Genomic DNA, 19,853 nt, shown 5'->3' on the forward strand with positions numbered 1-19,853 from the left:
GGGAATCACAAACAAATGAAAAGCTGGTATATATATATATATATATATATATATATATATTAGTGGGAAATATAATACAGGTCCGGACATTGATTGTCTGTATATTTTAAACCTAGACATTGATCCCCATTGTTTTCAATAAGGTGCTGAATCAATTATGCAAACATAGCTGATGATCTATTATTGGTATATAATTTAGATAACGTTGAGATAAATACGACAAATTATATATATTGAAAACTTACAAAGAATTCAAAGAAAATGTTGTTATCAAGGTACTGATAGTCAAAGGAGACGGAGCCGGCTTTCTTCAGATGAACAGCATAGATGAGGGAAACCGTGCAGTCATCTCTGTTCGACTCAATGTAATTTCCCCGAGGAATCCATGATGAACTGAGAAAAGAGATGGTAACAAATGCCGTAACTTTTTCATGGAAAATAAGCAACAGTATAAAAATATGCACAAGGACATTTTAAGAGAACGTAGCTACATTACATGGTCTTGTAAGACGATTTGCTATTTTGTTAGGTGAGAGGAAAAATATGTGGTCATGGCCAGTCTCTTACAGAATTCTTTTCATTTGGAAACAAAGTGGGATACATTCATTTGCGATTTTTTTTTATATTACCAACCTTGCAACCTTCTGAACATTTCAACAAGATTTACTTGAAGCAGCAGCATCTTAAGGCAATGAGAAGTATGACTGTAATAATATGTAACACGTGTTAAAAATGTGTTTTATAGAAGTCATACCTCTCACTGCCAGGCGTCCTCACTCTACAGAACAGAGGCAGAGATGCAGCTGCCCCAGAACATCTTAAACTATACATGCAAATAAGTAAGTAAGTAAGTAACATCCCCTTTTTTCCTCTCTTTCACCTCCCTCTTTTTTGTCCCTCTTTTTTCTCCCCCTTGCTTTCCCCAACTCACCTATAATTTCCCACACATAGCCCTTACCTTGAACACCTTTGGGATTAACTGGAACGGAGATTGCTCTACTGGATGAATGGGCAAAATTTCCCAGAGCAATCTACAATATTCTGGAAACCTCCTCATACTTCATATAATGTCTATGTATTTAGAATGCAATGTCATCAAAGTTCCTCTTGTAAAGGTTGTGTCTCAATTCTTTTGTCCATATAGTGTGTGTGTGTGTATGTACAGTACATATATATATATACACAGCATCAGCATCAGCCATGACATTGTGTAGGTCCCCCTTTTGCCACCAAAAACAGCCCTGACCCATCGAGACCTCTGAAGGTGTGCTGTGGTATCCGACACCAACATGTTAGCGGCAGATCCTTTCAGTGCTGTAAGTTGCAAGGTGGAGGAGCCTCCATGGATAGGACTTGCTTATCCAGCACATCCCACAAATGCTTAATTGGATTGAGATCTGGGGAATTTGGGGGCCATTTCACCACCTTGAACTTATTGTTGTGTTCTTCAAGTGAATCCCTAACCATTTTTGCTTTGTGGCAGGACACATTATCCTGCTGAAGGAGGCCAATGCAATCAGGGAATACGGTATTCATGAAAGGGTGTACATGGTCTGCAACAATGTTTAGCTAGGTGGTATGTTTCAGACTAACATCCACATGAATGTCAGGACCCAAGGTTTCCCAGCAGAACATTGCCCAAAGCATCACACTGCATCTGCCAGCTTGCCTTATCCCCATAGGGCATCCTGATGCTATGTGTTCTCCAGGTAAGCGACGCACATGCCCCCGGCCAGCCACGTGATGTAAAAGAAAGCATGATTCATCAGACCAGGCCACCTTCCCCCATTGCTCCGTGGTCCGGTTCTTATGCTAACGTGCCCATTATAGGTGCTTTTGGGAGTGGACAGGGGTCAGCATGGGTACCCTGACTAGTTTTGCAGGTTAAGCATTAACTTTTTCAGTGATTTGAGCTACATTTGCTTGTCTGTTAGATTTGACCACACAGGCCAGCTTTCGCCCTCCTATGTACATCAAAAAGCCATGGCTGCCCATGACCCTGTTGCAGGTTCACTGCTCTTTCTTCCTTGGACTACTTTTGATAGGTACTGACCACTGCAGACCAGGAACACCCCAGAAGAGCTGCTGTTTTGGAAACGCTGTGACCCAGCCATCACAATTTGGCCCTTGCCAAACTGGCTCAGATACTTGCGCTTGCCCATTTGTCCCGCTTCTAACACATCAACTTTGAGGATAAAATGTTCACTTGCTGCCTCATATATCTCACCCACTGACAGGTGCCATGATAACATGATTATCAGTGTTATTCACTTGACCTGCAGTGGTCATAATGTTATGGCTAATCAGTGTATACACATGTGTGCGTGTGTGTGTGTGTGATACTGATAGAATGTTTAAAATGTGGTTTCATCACCATAGCAACCAGCAGAGTACTTAAATACTGAAAGTATTGAAATAACAAGAGTTCTTTTATTTCTATTTAATATAGTATTCTACACTTTAACTAATATTACTTTTTCATATCAATTAAATCACTATCTACTTTTTTGTACAAAGTTCTCATGGGTAATTTTCTTGAAATGTATCACAAAGCTTACAAAAAATAGAATTCTGTTTTAAGACACAAATCCCTTTGTATACTTGTATGTATTTTCTACATTATAGTAAATGTGGTTAGCCAATCCAGCGGATTTAGGTGACCTAGTTCTGGAATATCTATTCACCTTGTCTAATAATAGCAACACATACCAATCTAATTTCGAACACATCTGTACAGATGAAGTGTTTTCTTTTTCACATATAATGCTGCCGTTTTATAATACAATATTAAATTCCCTTTAAAGTGAAAGCCTGCACGTTTAAAACCTGAGCTTCTTGACTTCATCAAACACAATTTTGCCTTCTATGTGTCATGCGTACCTGTCATAATGCGACACATTTAAATTGAAAAGTGTAACTTGGTGGGCTACGAGTAAACATACATTTTAAAAATCCTCTTGCCATTCTGGATCTGCAGCATTCTGTCTCAAATGCTCAATGTATTATAACATTAGAGTGAATTTTTCTTTTGTAAGAGGGAAGTTTATTATAAGCCACTTCATTGCATATCGTGTGCAATGGACATTTTGCTTCACATTAATTTTGGATGATCATCTTCGGAGTATTATAGGCAATATAGTCATAATATTGTAAACCATACATTACAGGTAATTTAGAATGTGTTTTGTTTGCACAAAAATGGACCCACCCTTCCAAAAGAGGACACTTGGGAGATATATTGTAACTTCCATAATGTATTTTTGACACACTATAAATTTACAAAAAATAAAGAGTCACGATGACTCTACTAGCATTAGATGAGGTTCTAACAATGTAACAATGAAGTGTGCTCCAGATGACATTTCATGCCATGGCTCATGTAAAGAACAAACACAAATGTGAATTGTTGTGTAAATACAGCACTCACTTGTCACAGCTATTTACAGAAAAGCCAGTAGCAGTCTCCATAAATGTTGCCAGATTGGAAAATCCATGTGGCATCGTGTCCCACTCATCAAACTTGATTCCAGTCCCAAGAGAGTACCTACCAGAGGGGCATGGACTACATAGCTGGGTTTTTATGTCCAAAAACTCCCCTGACGCACAAGAAAAGGCTGTAGAAAACGCAAAAAGTAACAATTACAAGATTATATTTACAAATTTCCATCTTACCCCAAAAAGCAATATAGTAGCATAGTAGTATTTCAGTAGTAATGCATGAATAGGGGTGCATATCAAATGGCAAAATATTAAACTATGTATTTAACTACCCATGCAAAGCACGCGCATGTAGTGCATATTATCTTAAATAGCTCTAAGGCTAGATCTAGGCTTTAGACCTCAGTTCAGTGCATGCTTAACCACAGCATTGACTTTCACTTTTCCATAGAACAGTCAAGCCATTTGTGTACAATAGAAAGTATATATTAAAGACTGAATTATTTAAATAAAACAAACTTTTAAGGGGTATGATACAATTTGATCTCAAATATTTTATGGAGAGGCAACCAACCTTAAATCAGCACTGTCCGCATATCTAATAAACTCTCACCATTGATGGCAAGTTCATCTGGTAGGAACTCAACCCCCACCTTAGATCTGTCTGGACCAAAAATACATAAATCCAATGGGTTGTCACAATCATAGAACTTCAATCCGCAGGTAGATACAACTGGAAACTGGAACCAGAGTCAGTAGAAAATGTGTCCTTATTAAAGCATACTGCTTTACACACAGTAAAAGTAGAGACCTTCCAAATGCTTAAGGGCAACACCATTGTTTCGTCCAAATGTTGGACTTATCCATAGGTCAGCATTTGGACGAAAAGCATCAGCTGTTGCCTCTGGGCATCTGGGATCTCCACTTTACCATTTGTATAGCTGAATACTTTAGTAAAGTTGAGTTTCTACTAAATTTGGATCCAGTCTCCAGTTTATCTACCTGTGAATTGAAGTTCTAAGATTCCTACAAACCTTTGTATTTATGGTACAATTTCTTGTATACGTTTCACAGCCCTTAACGCTCACTGACTTCGAAAGTAAATACACAATGTTAAGGTTTTTTGTTGCCAAAATGTATATATATATTTACCTTAAATGTGTATTTAATTACATACAGTGAGAATAGCCATCTGCAAAACTTGTGATCATTACTTTCAGCTCTGCTCTTCTTCTGTGTTCAATAGCTTTGTGTTATGAAAAGGTCATTAATGGAAGCAGCTGCCTACAATGTCATAATCTAGACATGTTTCAATATTACAAGAGGACATCTAGGCAGAGATGATTGCTTTAATAAGCTGAGCTTGTGCATTTTAAGGATAGTACTGAATGCCTTATGGTAGTTCTCAAGGCAGAATTCATGTGGGTTGCTCTGGCAACTATGAGGATATGTCAAGTACCAGGAAATCAAAAAAGACTGATATCTCAGATTAGGGAAAAAGAAACCTATATTTTTATAATTGTGGACCCACAGGCAAAGACATACTCTAATAAATTAAGGTCTGACTGACATAGTTTATTAGACTGTATTTAATGAGCAGAAATAGCATGTACTTGGTTCCATGTTAAGTCCGAATACTTTGCCGTTTCAATGCTCCTTAATAATACACATACTTAAGTATTTTAAAAATTGTCATTGAACATAGATAATGGGAACAAATTCAGCCAATCGAGATTAAAGAAAGTGAAGCTCTAGACAAGCCTTAGGTTCAAAAAAATCAACTCACTGCATTCTTTTCCTTTCACTGGATCGGGGAGTCCAACACAAGTTTTGCCTTCATTGGGTACAGCAACTCTCCATCTCGATCCAGTGCTATCACATTCGGTGTATTCAAAGTGGTATTCTTGCTGTAAAACAGAAATATAGTATTATGAAATACAGGGTCCCCTTGAATTATGTATTCGGTCAATCACAGCAACTACTATATACAATAATTCACCTAACTAATCCAAATAGGGATTCAGAATACTACAGCACCAAAATGGTTTTATGAAGCACGTTATTAAAGGTGTTGTTCCATCTACTGCCAAATGTGACAGTTTTGTGAATAAATGCAGCAATAGAAAACTCATTCCTAGTACTGTTGAATGCCCAGAGCCTTCCAAGAAATTAACATTACATGATGTTTGGGGGTTTTTTTATTCATAATTCGCTCAATTGATAATTGACCAGGTTGTTGTCATTATATTTTTAAACTTTCAGTGGAACAGTGCCTTTAACAAATAGGGCAGCTCTTTTTATGGCTTATTCTGTGAGGTAGCAGCCACTCATGAATGTCTAAAACATTTTGCTCACTTGTGGCCCATTACCAAAAAGAAAATATCCATAAGTATGCCAGGCTGCACTTTTCTATGAAACATTAGGCAAATCTCTTTTCCTCTCTGTTCCAGATATATGTTGGTCTCTCAGTGGAGGCCTCATCACCAAGGATGGTGTCTTTCTTAGCACAGTGCACAGTGGTTTCACATCCCTTAAGGATAGCTCAAAGAGTATATAAGATTTGCTCTGCAAATAACCATCAACCCTTAATAACTTGGCCTGTGTCTTTATTGTTTGTTTGTTTTTTTTGTAGGTATATTCAATGAAGGGTAGAGTGAGACAAACAGTTGTGCTGCTTTAAGTGTTAAGTTATGTGTATTCATTGTGCATGAGGTTGGACAGAAATGTGTTCAATTTCTATTGGCTTATTGAAAAAGTATCCTGAGATTAGGTGCAGATGCAGTGGAAATGTATACTTTAATTAAGGCTATAACAGTTGTGATACCAAATAGCCACTACTCATGCGACAAGTAACAAGATCACAATCCATTCATTGATTGTGGCTCCTAATGCATTTAGTGCCCAGCTGTGAGTGGAAATGTAAGCTAAAACTTCTCTCCAGAAAGAATAGCCACCCTTTACATATATTAATACATGCGTAACAAACTGATCAAAGTAAATCACAACGTGAAACATTGTTTAAGTTTTTGATGGAGAGCAAAAAAAACAAAAACAAAATATGCACATTTAATACAAGTTTTAAAACCTCTTACAACAATCGTACAAGATATTTAGTAACTCAATAGAAAGAGGGAAATTATGTTACCGAAGAGTAGCTTCCTTGGTCTGTTGCGTTTGTTGATCTATACTGACTAACATAACAGATGCAGCACTACGTCTAAGGCGGGCAAGGTAACAGCCGCTAGTTTGGAATCATGGCTAGAAGGAGAGTTTACAAATACGTGGCATTTCAGCTGTTTGTGCCAACTACCTGAGCTGCCTCTCGTTGTCCCTGAGTGTGTGATCAGGGTAAACCAAGGACCGGCACTATAACAAAACTTTAGACATAAGTCTATATAAATCTGACCTAAACAGTCATTGAATTGACTACATGACTACTAACTGAATACACCTAATGCATTTTATTAAAAGGATGTTGGTTCCTTAAGACACCTGTCTGAAAGAATATAATAAATAAGCTACCAGCTATATATACTGAAAAAAAATCTTTAAAAAACCCATGCTAGCTTGAGGGGACAGAGATGCATCAGAGATCACACACTGAAACTAAGCAGGAAACCTTTTTCACCACCAGGAAATAGATAAGGGAGGGGTTAAATCTCCAAATAAATTCCATAGAATCCATTTCCCTGACTATGTGGTTATTTGCATGTTATCTGTGACGTTTAAAAAAAAACTTTTTATCAAGATTTGTAATCGGATCTTTTACAAATTCAGCACTTTATTACTGGGCACATCGACAAGAACGGATAAATATATGTGGAAGTATGCCATGCAGTGAATGGTATTGCTACTTGTTGGTAGTGGTGCTTTAACAATGGGGTAAAAAAGCATTTGCCCTAGGACCTCTGGTAAAGGTGACATGTCTCATATCTAAATATTTGTGGGGTTTTTAGAAATCTCCAACAGACGCATCTATGAAAACTGGTAATTCTGTCTTTATGTATTGTTATGCCACATTGAGATTTTAGCCACTGCTTCTATTATGCACTTACAACACCATTAGTTATGTAGCCCAATGTGCTCAAGGGCATATGGCCAAGCCTGGACTGGCTATCTCGCACACTGGCTGGATATACCTGGCTGTATCTACGTCATCAGACAGCCACTGGACTTAAAGTACCAGGACCGCCTCATGAACACCATCCCTGGATGTGGCCATGTTTAATCCCAGGACCTTTGGCACGGTGGTGGTGCACATTACTGACATGCCACAAGGTGTTCCTTTATCAAGCACTGTTTTGAAGAAGGATGCTTGCTGCGAGTCTCATGCTACAGACTCTTCAGTAGATACAGCTGCAGGCTACACTGGGCTTTGTTAGACAGCCTGTTGCTATGCTCTATGCTCAGTTAGGGTTTGGCCTCTGGTGATGCTGTACCTTGCTGCTGTTCCTGATATTCTGGTTTTTTACTTCTTGGACTCATTGTTTACAATTTTATTTTGCTTCCAGCCTCTAATTCTAAATTAAAAAGTCAGCTTCCATGGGCTCTTGTTAAAAAAAAAAAAAAATTAAATCCTGCTAAAAAACTATTTCTATTATCAACACTGCTAATTGTTCTTCATTGTAATGAGTGTGTCAATGTTTTTCGGATGAGAGGACATTCCATAGAAATGGACAGTCATGCCAGACGGACTGTATTGCAGACTTCCAGTTTTCTATCTGTGTAGTAAGCAGGTGTGACAGCCAAAGTATTCTCCTAAAATCTGAATAGGATTGTTACAATATGCCACTAGGAAAGAGCTGGATCCTTGATATGTTACTGCAGTCTGTTTTACTTGGAAGGTTACACCAAAGCTGTCTGAATACGCAAATTCAAACAGTGATTATGGAGGCTATGATAACTTTTATGGAAACGCCGTATCATTATTTATTATTATTATTATGATTTATTGTTTTATATAGCGCCATCAAATTCCATAGCGCTGTACAATATAACACAATTGCATTGTTCCTGAATTATCAGTAATGTCTAGTCCAGAGACACCAATTCTAAATATCCCTGTTGAAAAACCCACATTAAATAATAAGTAGAGCCAAGAATTCTGCATGAACAGACGAAGCATATACTAGTAACAGTTACACATTTTAGAGCCTTTTCAAAGGGCCAGTACTGTGAGGGGGGAGTTCTACACAGACCGGTAAATCATACAATGTTTAGGCATTAGGGGCACAGTGTTTCCCCTGTTGTGCCTAAAAAGCTATCCTTATCTAAGATGAAACCAAGGACTGAGCTTGTATCATATTTCATAAACCACATCCAAAACTCACAGGTCCACCAGTACAATGTTAATGTTAATAGTGGGCCAACATCCTATTTAAAGGAGAAGGGGATCCTTTAAGGTTTTACTACTACTACAGATATATTGTTCTCATTTACACTGTTAATATAACTGACAGCAGCGTGTGCCAGGGGAGAAACCATGGTGTGCACATTTCCTTTCAGTACCAGCTACAACCTAAAATAAAATAGGTCATCTCAACCATTTCTAGGCATCTCCATGGATACGCTCACCCTGACAGAAACGCACAATTTCTCTATCTCGCATTTCAATATGTGAGAGTGTATTTACACCAGATGGAGCTGCTGAAAATCTTAAAACAGAGTTCGGTGTGTGTGTACACTTTTTAAAGAAATCATATTCATTTCGGGCAAGAGTTCCTCACAAGACAAAAATATCCCTCGCACCTCTTTCCTAGACTAGATTTTTTTTTTATTTTTGTTCTTATCTATTTTGCTGTGTATCACAGCTGCTAACAGTTCCAAATTCTCCAGGACAGTCCCACCAACTGGGGTTACCCAGCAGATATCCAATCTGTTGGGACTACTGGCAGCATGTGCAACAGGCCACTGCACACACAGATAAAAAGGCAAGGGGCATTCCATGGGTTAAAAACCCTATGATGTCACACCTCCTTATGTGATGATATCAGGATGCCAGACAGGTTTTGTAGGCAGATCAGCACGATATCATGTTTCCTTAAGTGCCCAGTGAAAAGGATACTCAAAGCTTTGTGTGTATTTGTGTGTCACTGCTCCACAACTAAAACAATGTGTGTTCACATGGCAGAAAGTATGTTAATAAACAAATGTCTACTTAAAATATTTTTTTTCTAGTTTGCCCATTTTTCCTGATGTAAAGACCCAGATCTTAATCTCTAAGGCTCTGACTCTCTAGTTTTAGATTATGACCCCTTGTTCTAACACTTCACCTCATTTGAAATTTGTTTTCTTTAATCCATTTATGTATTTAAATGTTGCTTTTTACATATTGAAATCCCTCAGTCTTTCCTGATATTTGTTGTCCTGCAAACCATTCCTAATTTCAGTAGCCATCCTCTGAAGGCTTTTCGAAATGCCAATATACTTCTGGAGATGGGGTCTCTAGAACTGTTCTCTATATTCTAGGTGAGGTCTGACCAGAGAACTGTAAAGTGGCAGAACCACCTTCATCTTCCTGCTACTAATGCCTGTAACTATACAACCCCGCGCCCTGCTTCACCATTGCCATATTTAATCAATGTTTGTTGAGTATTTTGGTTCCATATAAGTTACCTAAAGAACATATCCGCTATATTGTCTACTTTGGACTTTATTGACAATTATGGAGGTTATGAAGAGTTTTAAGTAGTACAAACGTTGTAAAAGTGGTAAAATCTCTATAGCAACACATTTAATGTTTCTCAAATTGTTCCACTTTTACAACTTGACACATAGCAGCGTGAAAAAAAAGGTTGTGTCCTTGATGATCCCTTCAACTATAACTACAATTTCTAGTTTGATATTTTAACACCTTTATTTGCCTTTACGATATATTAATCACAGAAACTGCTAGCATCTACATTCACTTTCCCAAGCCATGGTTTGCTTAAAATGCAATCCATGGTTTTTTTTATGAAAAGAGAATGTTTTTTTTATCTGTGGCATAGTTCTGTCCTTGAGACAGATAATGCTAAGCTCTTATTTATCTCAGTCGCACAACTATTTTTAAAACACTAATCCTTTCACATAATACAAATCTATTGGAAATAGTTTCACTGGACAAAGTTTGGCACACATCAGGGTAACACATAAAATTATGACATTTATTCTACAGAAGAACCACTTTCACAGATTTGTAGCGTTTAGTGAAATTACAGACAGGCAGTTTAGGTCTCCACGTTTTGTAATGGTGAAATAGGTGGCGGAGCGGCTTTCGCACACCCTCTGACACATACACATATAATATTGGCTGCAATGTAATTTTTTTGAACATCTTTTGAATTTCACCCAGTTTTTTCCCTATACCCTTTTCCAAACTTGAAATTTTCACATTTTATTTAAGAAGTCTATGTCTCATTTGGGACTGTTTATCAGCCCACCAGCTCAAAATAATTCCACAAAATTATTTTTGGAGAGAAGACAACGCAGGGTATTTCACTAGGAGCATTTGGACATCATCTAACCAGATGGTCACCAATCCCTGGCAAAGGGAGCAATTATAATTTTTTGGGGGGGAGGTTTTATATCAAACTTTCCATGTTTTTTTTATTGTTTGCACAGATTACATGCAACTGCAGAGAAACCCATGTTTTCAGCTGCATCCCTAGATTATAGAAATACCCCACATGCAAAAGGTTTTTGTATATTTTTTTAAACTTAAATGGCACAATACATAATTTCACTGTGCAACAGCACACACAATATGGCAAGGTAGGCACACAGAAAATAAAGAGTTAAATGATAATGTACTACAAACACGGTTAATGTACTACAAACACAAGACCATTCACCCTTATCATCAGCTTGGCTAAGGGTGATGAGAATTGTAAACCATGTTGGCACACTTTAACTTTTATTTTACTTTTAATTTAATTTTTTAACATTTTTGAGGTACTCACAATGGATGAATGGAGCATCGAGTTAATTGTGAGCCCAAGGTGTCCATTCATCAAGGAACTCTTGAGACTTCTTATGTGGGGGGGGGCATGAATCCTATACCAGGAACAGTTGTTCACCACAATCTAGCCTGCTACAGGCTTTAGCCAGCAATTATATTTTTGTCATTAGTATTTGTATTTATGTTTTTTTTTTCTGTGGCTGCTGATTGGTCTTTGACTGATCAGCAGCACTCACAATGGAAAAATGGCGTCCATTCATTAAGGAAGTCTTGCATGATCGTGCAAAACTTCCAGGCTGGGGAGGGTGAGCGTGGGTTCCAAAGGACTGAACCGGAAATCGACGGGTAACGGTGTGCACAGGAAAGCACACCAATACTTTCTTCGTGATGTTCTGTGTTGTCAAAATAGGTTTTTTGGGCACTGTTTTTCAAGACGCCATGAAGGTTTTAAGGGGTTAAAAAATCTACAAATGCTTTTATAATTCTATAAAAAAAACTTTGTTATATACATATGAAAGGCAAGGTAACAACATATACACAGAAAACTGGCAAAACAAGTTAGTTTCATTAATTAGATGGCCTGTAAAAAATAAAGAAACATGCTGCAGAAAAAAGATCACATCTATAAAAGGACAAACCTTTCTGCAAACGTTTATTTCATCTCTAAATGACCCCTGACACAAAAGTGTATGATTGCACTTCTCTGCTGAACTTAAAACTATATATTGGATTACAAGATCATCAAATAAACATCCCCTCAGTATAAATTGTAGAGTTTAAAACATGCATAGGATAGACGTCAAGCGGTACTGAATCTAAGGCAAGACCAATGAATGGAAAACCTTTGAACTTTAAATAAAGAAAACTGGCATAATTGTTCTTATCCACAGTCAGATTATATGTTTTTATGCTATATTTCTAATTACCCATAAGGAATAGGTGATAAAAGTATCTATAATGTCTCTAAATATGCACATTTTTGGCAGGTGGCACAATATACTAAGCCAGATATACCTTTTAGGCCATCTAGGGGGGAAAAACACCAGTGCCTAAATGGTCTGTTGAGGCAGAGTATAGACAAGCTGACTACGAGTATGAGCTCAGCAGATAAAGGCTCTGACTCATGTCTATAAAGACTTACTGTTTTAGGGCTATGAGGCACTTAAATCAATTTGATTTGTGCTCGTCTCTCCATCACTGAGCTGAGAATCTGGCTCAATTTCACACCGGCTCATCCATTCTAACTTCAATACCCATAAAAACTTGGTACATGTCTAATGGAAGATGCAGTCTGCAGACTTACAATGTAAGATCATATAGTATGACAACATCTAGGATTGAACGCTGTAAACAAAAGGCTTCAGGTTCCATATAAATTATGAAAAGAATAAAAAAAAACACAACTTTATATTATGGGAGAATCTTTCAATTTTTGTATCTACTGAATGTGGGAGTTTTGTGCATTTGTTTTATGTTCTCGTACTATCCCCAGTAATGTGCACTGTTTGCTATTGTAAAATAAATACTATTTACTATAAATACTATTTAATGTAAAAGATACAAGTAAACATAGGGGGTTTTTTTTAGAGGGTGTGTTCTTAATATTTAAGTAAACATGGGTGTAACGAGCCACAGTGAAGGCTGATGCTGGTGAACAATGTAGAGGCAAACATTGATAAGATATGTACCTAATTTAACCAAGCACAGTTGTATTAAAAAAAACATATTGTATTAAGAATCCAACCTGCTCAACAACTACATTGCTTCAAACCCATAACCAATGTCTTATGTGAATAATAAGGTCCTATAGACAGGTATATTCATATCAAGCCTGAAGCATGTCAAAAGATAAGACAACATCCTTAGGTGTTTGTGTGATTGTCATCTCCAAAGGTTTGGCTGATCTGCTTAAGGTACCATATCTAATTGTAGTGTCTATCCAAAAGATTACAACCAAACATATAGATGTTGAACAGAATGTTTAAGTTGTGTTGGCGTTATCATCTGAATCACGCTGAGTGCAACATGGATACAAATAAACATAATAAATCATAATCACACCCATAAAGAAGATGCGTTATTGGGCTCGTATACTATGTACACACTTGTTAGTAGAATCTGTTAGCTGGCACAAATCTGAATTTAAGTAAATTTTAAATAAATATTTCTATGTCAGCTAACATTATATTCCCCACACAGTTGTAGATGACAGGCCTATTTAACAGAAGCATGATGAGTGTTCTTCTGTCAGTCATTAGCTTCTGGCTTTTCTCAGACACAATAATATCTCAGCACCATTAAAGGATCATGCAAAAGTGTAACTAAAAGTATAATTATTAGTTATTTGTGCTAGATTTAACACAGTTTATTGAAATAGAGAGGCACTGCTATTTAAAGGGCTTAACAGTTTGAGTGCTAAAAAGGGTGTGTAGGAATTAGACCGTTAACTAAATAAGTATAAATAATAGCAGGGATAGTTAATCCTATCAGTTTTAGGGCTGAACGCTGTCTTCCCATTGAGTTGAATGGAGAATTTTTCTGCCACTGATTGGCAGCATAATCTTTTATTTTTTATTTTGGAAGAATGTAAATTAAAGTACCGTATTTATCGGCGTATAACACGCACTTTTTTAACTAAAATATGAAGCTGAAACCCTACCTGCGTGTTATACGCCGATAAATCCTAGAGCCAGTGGCGGAACTACCGGGGTCGCAGGGGTCGCAACTGCGACCGGGCCCTGGAGTTCTGCCAGTCAGGGGGGCCCAAGGGGTGCCGAGGACGCTGAAGACGACCGCTCGGCAACTCTCGGGCCCCCCTGACTGACAGAAATCCAGGACTCCTCTGCTTGCTGCTCAACTCCTGTGTTGGAAGCGTGAGGCGTTTGTCTCGGGTGCCGGCGCTTCACGCTGGACGCCGGCATATGACGTCAGACGCTGGCGCTCATCAGTGAAGCGCCGGCACCCGAGACAAACGGCTCACGCTTCCAACACAGGAGTTGAAGGTAAGTGACCGGGGGGTTAGGGAGAGAGGGGGGAGATCCTGAGAAGGGGGGTTAGGGAGGGAGAGGGGAGATCCTGAGAAGGGGGGTTAGGGAGGGAGAGGGGAGATCCTGAGAAGGGGGTAAGGGAGGGAGAGGGGAGATCCTGAGAAGGGGGGTTAGGGAGGGAGAGGGGAGATCCTGAGAAGGGGGGTTAGGGAATGAGAGAGGAGATCCTGAGAAGGGGGGTTAGGGAGTGTGTGTCTGAGTGTGTGTGTGTGTCTCTGAGTCTGTGTCTGTGTCTAAGTGTTTGTCTTAGTGTGTGTGTGTGTCTTAGTGTGTGTGTGTCTGAGTGTGTATGTGTCTGAGTGTGTGTGTGTCTTAGTGTGTGTCTTACTGTGTGTCTTACTGTGTGTGTCTGAGTGTGTGTGTCTGAGTGTGTGTGTCTTAGCGTGTGTGTCTGAGTGTGACTTACTGTGTGTGTGTCTGAGTGTGTGTGTGTGTGTGTGTCTGAGTGTGTGTGTGTCTGAGTGTGTGTCTTACTGTGTGTGTGTGTGTGTGGTTTCCCAGATAGCAGTGATTCTGATGAAGTTTTTTTTGTTCAGTTTTTTTGTTCAAAGAGGTGCTTTTTCTTTCATATTTGCCTTATAAGTGGTATAAATGTTATAATAAATGTTATAATGTAATAAATATTATTCCAACATTAAGTTCATAGCTTCCAAGTTAAAATTATTTTTTCTTACTCAAATTTCCTTGTTAAAATGGGGGTGCGTGTTATACACCAGTGCGTGTTATACGCCGATAAATACGGTACTCTGTTTTTTTCTATAGTAGGGGTGTTAGGGGCATTAGACTGTCCCTTAAGGAAGTTTTTGGTAAAATAGGACAAACCTCTATGGAATGTTATAGCAATAAAAAGATACATGCATGAAGAACTAGTTAAAATGGTACAAAAACGTAGTTAAAAAAACGTAACTTTTTACAACTCACAATTACATGGTTCCTGATATCCTCCAGTCTTATTATAGGGTATCCTTACATCTAATGTAAATATAAGATTTGGAGCACTGTATAAAATTGTGATGGATATATTTGTATTTATGATGTCCTTAGTACTCATAAGTATGTCTTGTTACTTTATATAGTAATTGTATTATTAGAATGCTGCTTTGATGTGCTGTCATTTGATAACAAAAGTCTGCTTATCATGTAGTACAGTTATTATCTACAAGAACTGTACTCTTCATTCTTCCTTAACTCTATTTCCATATTAAACATGCCCCGCAGGTGGTAGGTGCTGTGTGTAGTTCACTTTTTGTTGCTCATGCACCAAACCCTTCACCGGTGATTACTTAGCAGACTAATATGTGTACAAATCACATTCTTACTAAAACATAAAGACCAATTAATTATTCTAATGATTTCCTGACATTCTGATATTTGCGCTTGAGCTGACAATGCATTAAACCTTTGAACAGTTTTCAGAAAGACCAGACCTCCCAAGTTAAAGTGTACCTGCTCATGCCTACACAGTACATTTACAGCTAAGCATGATTAAGGTTAAAAACCTATGTAATGTTGTATACAATAACATACAAATGTAATCACCAGGCACCAAATGTCAGGGACGTTCTAAACAGCATATTGGGGATGATGGGATGATGGGATGATTGGCTGCAATATTCAGCACTATCAATAGGTGTCAGTATACTTTTTACACTCATGGTAAATCACAGTATGTTCTTTTTGGTAGTTCTTGATACTAAGTTGCAACGAATACATTGCAAAAAGAAGCTGCAAATGTTTAACTATTTATTTGCTGAAATATATACAGTTTTATAAAGGAATCATGGTAAATTCTATAGAAATAATAGAAACATTTTAAGTAATCAACATATTGATATAATATGGTACATGTATGTACAAACACCATATTTTACCTGTTTTGATTGGCACAATATGGGAATATATATTATTATTATTTTTACATGGGATTATGGGTGGAATATTATAGTTACACATGCTAAGGAACATATTTGACCCATTTCTGATAAGAATATGGCTATAAATATTTTTTTACATGGGGATTATGGGTGGAATATTATAGTTATACATGCTAATGAACATATTTGACCCATTTCTGACAAGAATATGGGAGTATTATTATTTTTACATGGGGATTATGGGTGGAATATTATAGTTTCACATGCTAAGGAACACATTTGACCCATTTCTGATAACAATATGGGTATAATTATTTTTTTACATGGGGATTATGGGTGGAATATTATAGTTACACATGCTAAGGAACATATTTGACCCATTTCTGATAAGAATATGGGTATAATTATTTTTTTACAAGGGGATTATGGGTGGAATATTATAGTTACACATGCTAAGGAACATATTTGACCCATTTCTGATAAGAATATGGGTATAATTATTTTTTTACATGGGGATTATGGGTGGAATATTATAGTTACACATGCTAAGGAACACATTTGACCCATTTCTGATAAGAATATGGCTATAAATATTTTTTTACATGGGGATTATGGGTGGAATATTATAGTTACACATGCTAAGGAACATATTTGACCCATTTCTGATAAGAATATGGGAGTATTATTATTTTTATATGGGGATTATGGGTGGAATATTATAGTTTCACATGCTAAGGAACACATTTGACCCATTTCTGATAACAATATGGGTATAATTATTTTTTTACATGGGGATTATGGGTGGAATATTATAGTTACACATGCTAAGGAACACATTTGACCTGTTTTTGATAAGAATATGGGTATAATTATTTTTTTACATGGGGATTATGGGTGGAATATTATAGTTACACATGCTAAGGAACATATTTGACCCATTTCTGATAAGAATATGGGTATAATTATTTTTTTACAAGGGGATTATGGGTGGAATATTATAGTTACACATGCTAAGGAACATATTTGACCCATTTCTGATAAGAATATGGGTATAATTATTTTTTTACATGGGGATTATGGGTGGAATATTATAGTTACACATGCTAAGGAACACATTTGACCTGTTTTTGATAAGAATATGGCTATAAATATTTTTTACATGGGGAATATGGGTGGAATATTATAGTTACACATGCTAAGGAACATATTTAACCTGTTTTTGATAAGAATATGGCTATAAATATTTTTTTACATGGGGAATATGGGTGGAATATTATAGTTACACATGCTAAGAAACATATTTGACCCATTTCTGATAAGAATATGGGTATAATTATTTTTTTACATGGGGATTATGGGTGGAATATTATAGTTACACATGCTAAGGAACATATTTGACCCATTTCTGATAAGAATATGGGTATAATTATTTTTTTACAAGGGGATTATGGGTGGAATATTATAGTTACACATGCTAAGGAACATATTTGACCCATTTCTGATAAGAATATGGGTATAATTATTTTTTTACATGGGGATTATGGGTGGAATATTATAGTTACACATGCTAAGGAACACATTTGACCTGTTTTTGATAAGAATATGGCTATAAATATTTTTTACATGGGGAATATGGGTGGAATATTATAGTTACACATGCTAAGGAACATATTTAACCTGATTTTGATAAGAATATGGCTATAAATATTTTTTTACATGGGGAATATGGGTGGAATATTATAGTTACACATGCTAAGGAACATATTTGACCCATTTCTGATAAGAATATGGGAGTATTATTATTTTTACATGGGGATTATGGGTTGAATATCATGGTTACAGATACCAAGGAACAAATTTGACCTTTTTCTGACAGGAATATGGGAGTATTATTATTTTTACATGGGGATTATGGGTGGAATATTATAGTTACACATGGTAAGGAACATATTTGACCCGTTTCTGATAAGAATATGGGTATAATTATTTTTTTACATGGGGATTATGGGTGGAATATTATAGTTACACATGCTAAGGAACACATTTGACCTGTTTTTTATAAGAATATGGCTATAAATATTTTTTTACATGGGGATTATGGGTGGAATATTATAGTTACACATGCTAAGGAACATATTTGACCCGTTTTGGATAAGAATATGGGTATAATAATTTTTTTACGGGGGGGATTATGGGTGGAATATTATAGTTACACATGCCAAGGAACACATTTGACCTTTTTCCGATAGGAATATAGGAGTGTTATTATTTTTACATGGGGATTATGGGTGGAATATTATAGTTACACATGCCAAGGAACACATTTGACCTTTTTCCGATAGGAATATAGGAGTGTTATTATTTTTACATGGGGAATATGGGTGGAATATTATAGTTACACATGCTAAGAAACATATTTCACCCATTTCTGATAAGAATATGGGTATACTAATTTTTTTACATGGGGATTATGGGTGGAATATTATAGTTACACATGCTAACTAACACATTTTACCCATTTCTGATAAGAATATGGGTATAATATTTTTGACATGGGGAATATGGGTGGAATATCATGGTTGCAGATGCCAAGGAACAAATTTGACCCATTTTTGATAAGAATATGGGCATTTTATTATTTTTACATGGGGATTATGGGTGGAATATTATAGTTACACATGCTAAAGAGCATATTTCACCTGTTTCTGATAAGAATATGGGTATAATTATTTTTTACGGGGGGATTATGGGTGGAATATTATAGTTACACATGCTGAGTAACATATTTGACCCATTTCTGATAAGAATATGGGTATAATCTTTTTTTAAATGGGGATTATGGGTGGAATATTATAGTTAAAATGCTAAGGAACACATCTGACCTTTTTCTCATAAGAATATGGGGGGGGTATATGGGGATTATGGGTGGAATATTATGGTTATAGATGCCAAGGAACATATTTGATCTGTTTCTGATAAGAATATGGCAATTATTTTTCTACATGGGGATTATTGGTGCAATATCAAGGTTACACATGCCAAGGAACATAATTGACCTCTTTCTGATAAGAATATGAGTATACTCATTTTCTATATGGGGATTATGGATGGAATATTATGGTTACACATGCCTAGTAATGTATTTCACTTGTTTCTGATTAGAAAATGTGTATGGTAATTTTTTTAATAGGGATTATTGATGGAATGATATGATTGCATGTAACATATTTGATCTATTTCTGTTAAGAAAATGTGTATAAATGTTTTTCTAAATGGGGATTATGGGTGAAATGTCATGGTTACACACCCCTAGTAACATTTGACACTTGTCTTAATAGAATGTTGGTATATATATATATATATATATATATATATATATATATATATATAATTATTATTTATTTTTTTTATTATTATTTTTTTTAATTTATCTCAACGAATTTTGACCACTGAACATGAATATAAATACCTTTTACAAGGCAATTTAGCTGCTATTATTTAGATAATTTAGATAATTATTAATGGCCAATTACAATGAAAAATATATCAAAACAT

General features: G+C 36.5%; 1 protein-coding gene across 2 annotated transcripts in view; it reads right to left on the reverse strand.

Moving 5' to 3' along the window:
• Positions 1 to 19,853, reverse strand: part of ELAPOR2 (endosome-lysosome associated apoptosis and autophagy regulator family member 2) — a 43,148-nt gene that overhangs the window by 16,904 nt on the left and 6,391 nt on the right. For both annotated transcript variants that reach the window (XM_053462304.1, XM_053462303.1), the window contains exons 2-4: positions 5,225 to 5,345; positions 3,428 to 3,614; positions 246 to 393 (exon numbers count right to left, since the gene is read on the reverse strand). In XM_053462304.1, coding sequence (XP_053318279.1) covers positions 246 to 393; positions 3,428 to 3,614; positions 5,225 to 5,345 — 456 coding nt within the window. The remainder of the gene's footprint in view (positions 1 to 245; positions 394 to 3,427; positions 3,615 to 5,224; positions 5,346 to 19,853) is intronic.

The sequence above is a fragment of the Spea bombifrons genome, chromosome 4 (assembly GCF_027358695.1).
Source record: "Spea bombifrons isolate aSpeBom1 chromosome 4, aSpeBom1.2.pri, whole genome shotgun sequence".
NCBI classification, from domain to species: Eukaryota; Metazoa; Chordata; class Amphibia; order Anura; family Pelobatidae; genus Spea; species Spea bombifrons.